The sequence below is a fragment of the Chaetodon auriga genome, chromosome 12, assembly GCF_051107435.1.
Source record: "Chaetodon auriga isolate fChaAug3 chromosome 12, fChaAug3.hap1, whole genome shotgun sequence".
Lineage (NCBI taxonomy): Eukaryota > Metazoa > Chordata > Actinopteri > Chaetodontiformes > Chaetodontidae > Chaetodon > Chaetodon auriga.
In genome coordinates this window covers 2,553,537-2,564,603 of record NC_135085.1, presented here as the reverse complement: position 1 = coordinate 2,564,603, position 11,067 = coordinate 2,553,537, and the positions used below count along the sequence as shown (strand labels likewise).

At 40.8% G+C, this 11,067-nt stretch overlaps 1 protein-coding gene across 1 annotated transcript; it reads right to left on the bottom strand.

Annotated features, from left to right (window-relative positions):
- Nucleotides 1-832: 832 nt before the first annotated feature.
- On the bottom strand, nucleotides 833-2,161 carry ptf1a (pancreas associated transcription factor 1a). Its single transcript, XM_076745838.1, has 2 exons — nucleotides 1,543-2,161; nucleotides 833-1,281 (listed from the first exon to the last, which is right to left on the bottom strand). The coding sequence occupies exons 1-2, from the start codon at nucleotides 2,159-2,161 to the stop codon at nucleotides 1,079-1,081; spliced, it is 822 nt and encodes a 273-aa protein (XP_076601953.1). The 3' UTR covers nucleotides 833-1,078.
- Nucleotides 2,162-11,067: the final 8,906 nt, after the last annotated feature.

Sequence of the window (11,067 nt, the reverse complement as noted above, 5' to 3'; positions counted from 1 at the left end):
ACAGTCTCTTCTCATTAGCATACCATTTGCATATTTATGTCACAATATTGGGCTCTGTTAGGTTAGGTTAACTGTCAGCTTCCCCTTGTAATTCTCACTCAATCAGCCTTTTAGTTAAAAGTCGATCTATTCAATGGCTGCCTGGGCTGCGCCTGTCAGTACCATGCGTGTACTCACTATGATAATATTATGTTAATATGAGGCATAATAAGATGCTTCACTCATTCATCTGACTGCAATCATATGTGTATTTCATGGATAGTAATTATTTGAAGGTCCAACACTTGCACTGATGTCAAACCAAAACAGATGTGGATCTGATCTCCTCATGATAATATTAAAGACCTGGTGATCAAATAAGCAGATGACAAACGATGCGATAAGCAGCGTTTGTCAAAAGAAGAAACAGAAATGCTACTTGTGGAAGTCAGTATCATGTTTAGCTTCAGAGTGGGAAACCTTTCTCCACCATCTCCATCAATAACACTAATTGTTCGTTTAACAAAGTGGTCCTGAGCTCTTACTGGAAAAAATCCAGTTTAAGTGAACCTTGCGCATGGAGTTTCAAAATAAAACCTCAAGATCAACAGTTGTTCGAAAGACTAATTTCTCAAGCTTTTGTCTTGCATTCCTATTTTACCAGGTTACATATATACAGAGAGAGAGAGAGAGAGAGAGAGAGAGAGAGAGAGAGAGAGAGAGAGAGAGAATAAAAAAGAAATTGTCTTTTTTGATCAGTAAGTGCTTTAATTCGCAGAGTGAATATAAATATAAATCATCGTACAAAATATTTTGTATTTTATTCGTTACAATTAAATTAAACATAAATTATCACTTTTGTAAACAAAATAAATACATGATTGCCAGTTGCTGAATTACAAAAATAAAATTATCAACGTGATAAAACTATTTACAACATTGAACATACTATCGGGAACTGTACAGGAAGCCCACATGGTGTTCACATTTTTACAATGCGCCTTCAATTGCACATTAACAGACATTAACATAATCCACTTTCTTCACATTTACAATGTGCGTTTTACAGGATGAGTCAGAGGGACTCCGGTGTTTTTGTTTAGGCCACAAGGCCGAAAGGAGGCTCGTTTTCAATGTCTGTGAGGCCCGGTTTGTTGTGCAGCTTTCGAGGGTCTTCTGGTGTCCAGACCTTGGCGGTGCGGATGATGTTCTGCTCCCGGAGCTGCTTTTCATCCGACCAGGACAGAGAGTGACCGGCCAAGGGAGGCAGGCCGTAGTCCGGGTCGCTGGGGGAGGGAGATCCTAAAAAAAGTAACAAGACAGTGAGATAGTGTCAGATTGATAATATTTCTTTTCGACACACTAAAACTACGCAGGCTCCAAGTTATTGTACGCGTCAAATCTCCTTTGTGCTTAGACAGACAGTTCTTTAAAAGAGAGAGTTTATGCGAAATGCTCAAACTGTGGATACTTCAGCCTCCATCTTTTTCACCAAGCCTCGCCATGACTCATGCATCACTTCTGAAAAAGAGAAAGAGAGCTATGGTGTGAAGTTGGACCTACTTGTTCCTCTGTGGCAGATAATGACCTTCTTGGGTTGCGCGTGCGTCTCGCTGCTGGAGTTTCTAATGGGCAGATCAGACTGCACGAGCTCGGCGAGGAAATTGATGTAGCCAATGGCGAGCCGCAGAGTGTCCACTTTGGAGAGTCTTTTCTCGTAGGGCAGGGTCGGGATGTGGGAGCGGAGCCCCTCGAATGCGTCATTGATGGACTGCATCCTCCGTCGTTCCCTGACGTTGGCCGCCTGCCTCAGCTGCTGCATCTCCATCTCAGACCTCATCCGCCTCCTCCGCTTCAGTAACGGCCCGCCGTGACGGTCCATCTGAGGAGACAGGTCCGAGGTGCTGTCGGCGCAGCCGTACGAGAAGGTGGAGGAGGAGGAGGAGAAGGACAAGTTGCCGATGTCGTAGTCTCCATCGTGAGGCGCTGCTCTGCTGACGCCGTCTTTGCTGTAATAGTCTTGGAAATGACTTGTGAGGAAGTCGACGTCGTCATCCAAAAAGTCATCAGTGTCCAACTGTCCGTCCCTCGAGGAGTGATCGGTGAAAAAGTCGTCATCGTCGAAGTAAGGAGGGGAAGAGAAAGAGTCGAGTCCGGAGAAAGGGTCCAGCACACTGTCCATCTTTGTCTGCGCTGCGTCTTTCTTCTCCTGTTGCTGCGGTAGCGATGACACCTTGTTTCTTTTGTGAATTCTGCGCTCTGCTAGCTGCTCACGGTCAACAGTTAGTTTTAGTTGAAGAGCCGGCACGCGAGAGTTCTTTATAGCGACATCCATAGTCGCGTGCCGTTTGCCAGGAGCGCCAACCAATCACAGCTCTGTCCGCGAGGCGCACCTCGAAATAATCCCCCAGAACGCCACGCCTCCTGTCCTCCACTAACATCTCAACTGTGCGCTGACACCGGCTGCTCCCCTCCACCAGACTGTTCACAAACCAGTCCATTAAGATTTCCTAAAATGTTTTCTCTGACAGGTTAAAATGAAGCTTTTCCCTGAAGTGAAGAGACGGATCAAATTCTATTTCTCATACCGTCTGGCTTTTTTGACCAAATACTACACAATGTACTGTTACTCTTACTACTATTACTAGTTGTTCTATTGCGAATCTCTGTATTCTAGACTAAAACGAGCCAAAGTGACCTCGCAGCTGGATGTGTACAATCTACAAAATGCCCAAGGTGTGTTATAGGTTATGTTAAACACACTGTCGACTGGAAGACTTGGACATAACTCCACAGTTTCCCTTCGCAGGTGGCTTGTAGGATAAAATATTGCACGATATGTTCATTGAAATGTTAAAGCCACTATATGAAGCAAAAGGTTTGATACATTGATTAAGTTTTGCACTAATAATTCGAACATAAAATAACATTAAAATAGTTATGATGGACTTAGGCTATTTTATTCGTATACCTTAATTAATAATAGATTTACAATGCCCAGTCAACCCTCAGGTCAACCTGTAAAATGCCTGTAACAGAGGACGGAGACCATGACAGTCTAATGGGACTAAAGCTGGTATTCCCTCTGATTACAGCAACACGTGTGGCTAACAAACTTTCATTTCAGTGTCACCATAAATATTAACATAGAGAACAAATTGGCTCAAAACCTGGACTCCCTCAATCTATGTGTGCTGTGTAGTACGATAACCACAGTTTCAGCATATGAAATAACAGTAGTAATAATAAGAATAAGAATACAAATAAAAATAAAAACAATAACAATAACACTAATATACATATATACATATACGATAAAATATGTTGTTGTTGCTGTTATATAACCTATATTATGCTATATATGTTTATGTCAAATCTAAATGAAAATGAAAAAAGTATTTATGAAAATATTTTGATCCATATGTTGTTGTTTTAGCCTCCACACTCGGGCAGTTTTGTGATCTTTTGCATATTGAAAGCACTGATGTAAAGGGGGAAAAAAAACATTGTATGGGATTTTCTTAAAAGGAAACAAATATTACGTTTTAAACATAAAGCAGTGCAGCATATTGTGCAGAGTGGCTGCTCTTCCTCTCCAGCCTGAGGGACATAAAACCAGTCCGTCTGATCTGTAGAAGAGCCCTCAGCTCGGTCATTCATTAAGCAGTAAGTGGGCAGCGCTGTTGCCATAAATACATGCACCAGTAGAGTGGTCGATGCGCCACTTGTGCCAGCCAGAGAGGTTTTGATTGGGAGAACTGGTTGACAAATAAAAGCACAGTGGTGGGCCCCGGAGCGCGCGCCTCTCTGACACCTCACGCGACACATTAACGCTCCTTGGTACCGAAAAGAGACTGCCCACCGGTCTGGGGTCTATAAGTATGCATCTATTCAGACCATTCTGTGAAAGGGCTCACTTTGTTCTGCAGAGTAAACGGACCTTTCGCAGGGGCAGGCTGGGTGCGCGCGCACCGCGTGTGTGGTGGTGCGATAGAAAGCTGCAACACGGGCCGTGGCCGTGGGAAGAACGCCATTTGCGACCCTATCGTCAGTCAATGCAACATCTCGTGTTATAAATGAGGCTTGTGCTGCTGTCTACATAATGAAGCTGTATCTTGGAAGCCCGCATGCCTCAAACAAGACACGCAATCCTGGCACCAACCAGGTGCTGAACACAACACCAAACACTGACAGGACCCTGACGGAACCCGCACTGCATCCAGCATGAGAATAAAAAGCAGCTTCCATCAGCATAAATCACAGTCTCCCATCAAGGTCAAAGAAATGTGGCACGGAAATATGTGACAGTGGTTGAAACTCATATGCCTTCATGGAGCCATTAATCCCAATTGAATGAGTGAAAGAGATTCAGAGGATTTAGTACCGGTCTGGGATGAGTCCCTGCACACTGGGACGTCTTTAGCATGACTGACCGGGTCAGTGTGGAAAATGATTTGCCATTCAATAGTCATTTCTTTATCTTTAACACACGCTCTACCGTCTCTTCACTGTCTTTATGGACACCTCATGAGGCTATAACCACAGAAAGAAGCGTAAATATATTATTGCTTTGAAAGTATACAGTCAAATCTCTGAATGTTGATGTGATGAGGTCTTTGCAGCATTGTGCAGACAGAATGCGAGGCTCCATTGCACACAAGTTTAAATTCAACTTTGGTGGTTATTTTATCCCCACATTTTAAGATCACGTGGTCTACTGAACAAACTCCAGTAAATGGGGATGTTGCCGGAAATGAAGTGAATTTTATCTGATGAAGTGGTAATCAAACGTGTCAAGGTGGTAAAAATGGGAACAATTTGCAATGATTTCGAAAAGCCTCACTGTTTTTGACGTTGTCTTGCTGCAGTGCACTCAAATTGGGACCCTTGGGATCCTCTTTTATTAAAACTTTATCACTACGGCAACAGTGTGTGTATGTGTGTGTGTGTGTGTGTGTGTGTGTGTGTGTGTGTGTGTGTGCCTTTTGCACTGACATGTTAGAAAAGTGTGTGTGTCCCACCCCTCCCTTTGCTGAAAAACAGATGATAATTCGAACCGTGCAGGTTTTTAACGCGCCGTGACCGCGCGCTCCACGCCGTGTCATTGATGAACGTGCTGTCATTCTGAACGGGCCGACCTGCGCGAGCGGAGCAAGTGTTCGGGTTCCCATGCAGCCGCTCGGTCTGCAGCATGCAGCAGGCTGGATGGTGCATTAAAACCGGCCATACCGGTCACGGTGCGCGCCGGGGGTGGTGGTGGTGGAGGGTGTGGTGGGGGCACACACACGCAACACACACTCACACGCACGCCCCCGTCCGCCCGCCCGCACGCACGCACGCCCGCACACACACACACACACACACACACACACACACACACACACACACACACACACACACACACACACGCCACAACACAAAAGAACAACAATAACAACACACATTCACACAGTTGCCTGCTGATGGGATTACAGTTTTGTTCTTGCCCTAAACCTCAAAATAAATAATTGAATGAATAAATAAATAAAATAATCTAAATAACTTGCAAATAGTCGACCTCCTCATGATGTTCTTATTACGACACCGTCAGTTTGACTAAATAATAATCTTGAGATTCTAACATCTATTAGATGCAAAGCCACATAGGTAGGAGCTATAATTCTGATGGTCTTTATTCTGAGATGCCATAGTGCTAATAGCGTCTGTTGCATTTAAGTCAAGCCCCATTCAAACAAAGGAAAAATTAAAAGGAAATATTTTGCTTGCTAATATTTCCTATTTACATCTACTAACAACGATTAAAACATGAAAGGTAACTAAATGAATGAACAGGCAATACTTCAAATAAAATGCAACGTGAAAAAGTAGCCTTAAAATACATCAGAATATAATATGACCTTTTAATTATTACTTGAATCCTCTGAAGTACTCCACAAATACTTTGTTTGGGCTTTGCTACTATTCGGGGCCACACTTTTTAAGTGTCTGCAATTTCCAATCATTTTCTAATAATTCCCTTTAAATTAAATGTCTTACTTTATATATTCATTAATTATTAATTAATCATTTCAAATTTACATTTCAGTTACACTTCATATCCAATATATGGTGAATTGTTTGCCGATATTCATTTGGCTTTGCAAAAATAATTAATTTAAACATAATAATTTTTGCATAAGTATGAAATTTCATATCCAGTCAGGAAATGAGAGCCCCATAAAACAAAGTCTTTCTGTTCCTGATCCAGAGCACCTTAAGGAGTAGTTTGCCTTCATCACAGTTTCCTTGAGTTTAAATCAAAAAGTTAAAATAGGATACATTTTCCTCCTGTCTGTGGTATAAAAGCTGTACATAAAAGTGGTGTGGGTTTGTTTCCTCAGTGGTGCTACCACAGTGCCTATGAGCATCTTGTCTGTCAGGAAGTGGAAAAGGAAATTTAGAAAATGAACAGACAAATGTGTGGAATTAGAGGAGGCTAATCCTGCCACACAGTGATTCAGTGATAATCTCTTTAATCTCTGGGCGCAGGGGATTATCCATCTGGATGAGTGAAAAAATTAAAGGGATTCATGGAACAGTAATTGTCAAGTAATTGTTGGTAATTATCAGAATGCAGCATCTTCAACCTTCACTGTAACCTTTGCTTATTGGCAATTTGAAGGTCGCTGAGTTTTGGCTTTGATGTTTCAGAAGTTTTTTCTTTAATTCATAACATCATCATCTTTAATTGTAAATGTGTGGTCAAGGAGCTTTTGATGATTTTAATATTCTTATCACATTACATTTCAACACTACATAAATGTAGATTAGAAGCCAGTTTGCCACATGATGCACAGAGATAGCATTCTGTCACAATACTGGTATTAATATTTAGCTTTTTTTAGATACTAACCATGATTTTAATGTATAGTTTCTTTGCCATGACCACAATCATTTCCTAACTCTGACCATACCAAGGTTGTTATGAGCAGATATTGTAGAAAGAAATAATTTTAAGATCATGGTCATTAACCATAATCTGAGGTTTTGCATAATCGTCCTGTATTGACATCCTTGTATGGTGATTGTTTTGTTAGGTTTGAGCAACTTCTTTACTCTGGGGCTATTTATGATCACCATCATGGCAAAAGGGAAGATATGTTGACTGCTGACAGGAGGTTGGGCATGAACATCCAGTCTGTGTGAAAGACAAAGGCATTGTACGCCCACTTAAACACACAACACACCACAAAACACTTAGTTTTCAATGCACTACAAGAACGTATGGTCACATTTTACATTAAGGCACAGCATAATTGTTCACAATTAACTAGTTGCTTATTAGCATGCACATTAGTAACATATTTGATATTTATTACTCATTACCAAGCACTTATTAAATCCTTATTCTTTGGGTTAGGAAATTAGGGTTAGGTTATTAAGATAGTAATTCATGCAAAACAACTTCCTTACTATCAGCATGCATTAATTAAGTTATTGAGGGAAAACTAGCTAGTGGCCTTGTAGTTGTCCAATGTATTCAGGCAGAATAAGGTATTAATATATGCTGTATAATGACTAAGATAGAGCCAATATACCACTAAAATGCATGCTGATAAGCAAGTAGTTAATGGTAAATATGTGTACTTCAATATAAAGTACTATTATTATTATTATTGTAACTGTAATGATTATTCAAAAGTATATATACTCCTTCTTGCTTGGAAACTCAACATAAACACAGGTGGTTTTGGTTCTGTTTGACCACATAACTGTCCTTCTTCCAAGAGGACAGTCCCCTGTGTGTTACTCTGTCCTCTGCAGCCTAATGGCAGAGATAAAGGGGGCTACCTTCACGCTTGAGCTGATAACTGCTGGACTTTGATCAGCAAACTGCACTGAACCCGAAACAATGTCTGAAGCAGCCACCAGCATCATTGTTGAACACCTGTTAAGTGAACATAGGTGCACTCTCATAAACCTCCACCCTCTCTCTGCATCTCTGTCCCACAGTCAAACAGACACATGCATCCAAACATTGTTGAAAACAGGTCACAGGGTGTCAGCATACAAGCTGCTGTGTTAGCACCAGGGAAGCCTGGGAATCCCGCCACATGCATGCGCGATGCGGACAGTGCACGGACAGACGTCAGTAGGGCACTCGCTCTGCAGACTGACAGACAAATTAAGAGCTCTCTGTGGAGGATAATGAGTGTGTGATGGTCGTTCATGTCAAGGGCAAAGCTTCAGAGAAAGAGGTCAACGTAACTATCAACAGGTCTGATAGGTAAACTTTTAGGACACACATCATGGTGTATGCACATACTGATACTGTATTTCTTAGCAGAACGTATAGTCAAGTCAAGTTCAAGACTTTTTGTCCCATTTACAATACTTCGACCCTGAGTTAAAGAAAAATAAATATTCACATAAAGACTTTATCAAGGGTTGACAATTCAGGAAGTGCAACAAAGGAGGATCCCACCTTTAGGATGGACAGACATATGTAAGCTGACAGAAGTAGCAGACACAATACAAACCACATACACCACACACACACACACACACACACACACACACACACATATATATGCACATACACACAGAGAGACACACACAGTGTAATATTACTCAATTCAAACAGTTCCACTGATATACTGTGTGTCCAGTTTTTTAAGGTACACTTGCAATGCAAGTCTAATATATCAGTCCTGTAATAAATGTTCAGTTTTTGTTCAAACTGTTTTTGAGTGGTGTCAATTCTACTTTATGGTCATCTTGGAACAAAATTAAGGAAGATAAAATTCAGTACAAAACATAAATAACAATACAAACAACCACTGAACGAGGAGAAAGTGCACCATACCAGAACTGCAGAAAAAAAAAGTTTAATAAATATGTAATCAGAAATAAAACATACATTAAAAAACTAATTTATCTTACCTCGTCAGAGCAGCACAATCATATGTATACTAATGAACATGTTTTCTGTTTTATAGGATTACTGATGATGAGCTGACAACGTGGCTAAAATGGAAGAATGTCTCAAAATGGCAGGTGCATTATTCTCTTCACTTAGTGTTCTCTATGTGAAAAATAATGTCAGTGTCACAGTGAGAGAAAGACCTGAGACAGTCAGTGAGTTTTTTCAGTCTTTAATTCTATTAAAGGTTCAGTGTGTAGAATTAGTGGCATCTAGTGGTGAGGTTGCAGACTGCTACCAACTGAAATCCCTTTGCTTTATCCTCCCCTTCCAAAAGAGTAAGAGAACCTACATTGGCAGCTAAACATGCAAAAAATGTGAAAGGATATAAAGGGTTCATTCTAAGGCAAATAAAAATACAAGGATTCTTATTGTCAGTGGTTATACTCTATTATTTTCAACATATTAAATTCTGCACACTGAACCATTAAACCAATTGTGTCATAATCCTTTGACTAAATTGTACTAAACAGAAGACAATGTTATTTAGAGAAAAAGACTCAATTGGTTCCATTGGTCTCAGAGATAATTCTTAGTTTGTACAAAAATTATTTCTCATTGTAAAAATGACACATGTTGATTAATAGTAAGTAAATTCTTGACCAAATGTTACCTAAACTTAATTCAAATAATTTGACTTAGCCTCCTTTATGACACAAAACTGAACTAAGATGTAAGATTGCGTGAGTCTCACATTTCTACGCACTTAATAGCTTTTCTTGCCCGGTTGGAGGCTCATGCCTTACTCAAAGACACTTTGATAGTAGCTGTTGGAGAAAGGGGGGTCATTTCACCTTCCTTCCCCACCCAGACACTTTAAGGCAATCACTCTGACTCAGAGTCACTATTCCACCTCTTTAACCTCTAAACATTACCCTCATAAAGAGACCAAAACACCCCTCTAATTTCCTTTCCCCTACAAGATGTCACCCATAAACACCACTGAGATCTATATTATAATCCTCAAAAGTCCTTGAGGGTGCTAGCTGGGTGGGGGGACGGGTCAGTGCGGGGGAGTGGGGGGAATTGACTCATCTGCTTCTGACTCTAATTGATTTGGGCGTTAATCTGGTGGCTCCAGACTAAGAACCAGGCTAATATGTGAGGAGAATGGAGAGAGTCCAGCTCTGCCCGGGGGCTGTTGATGGCTGCAGGGAGGATTGGAGAAGATTAACAGAGATTTCTGAGCGTCCTGCAGGAGCAACTCAGCTGACCTGTTTGTCTGCCTTTCTGTTGAAGCAACAAGACGGGGTCATGCTCTGGGGAAAGTCCTGCATGCAAATGTGGATGCAATTGCATTTGAGACAATGTGTTGTTGACAGTATTTTGGGAAAACTTTGGGCTTCCAGGAATCTTGTGGGGTCCTTGAAGTGCTCCCAGGTGTTAGTAAGGACATTCTGGGAGTCCTTCACTGGGATTCATAAGGCCCCTTGGTCCTTAACTGGGATCTAGGGTCCTTGACTTTATTTTGTAGGTACATGACTGGGTTTTGAGTCCTGGCATCTATTGCTTCTTGGCTGGGTTCTAATCATTTTTCACTGGCATATGAGATCGTATCTATGTTCTAGAAGTCCTTTAATGGGTAGTGAACTCTGTGTGAAGTCTGATAAATCCCTCAAGTGTTACTTGAGTCAGCATTAGCTGGGTCTGAAGACTACAAGATTGGACATTAATGAAGAATGTGTGGTATAAACAAAGTTGACATCCCTTGTTCTGCCCCATTGATTTTTAGCTTTTTTTTTTTCTTCTTTTTTTACATTGTCCCCCATGAGTCATTTGTATGTCCCTTCATAAAGATGAAGAAATTTTAACATTTCAATCCATAGAAAAAGTTATGTGCAATGAAGTGGCATGACACAGGAAAAGCTATCAAACAAAGTAAGAGAAAGCACTAAACCCACTGATTCAAGTAATTAGTACTCCACATTAGAATCAATTGGTTCTGTTATTAAATTTTACTGAACTCACAAATGCAGACCGAAAGTCAGGATAATGAGAAAAAAAAAAAAAAAAAGACAAAAAAATTATTTCAACAAATTCTTTTTCACAAAAAGTGCACTCTCATGGAGCAGAGAAAAAAATAACAAAAGAACACAACTGAAGGGGTTGCCAAAGCAACAGCTGGA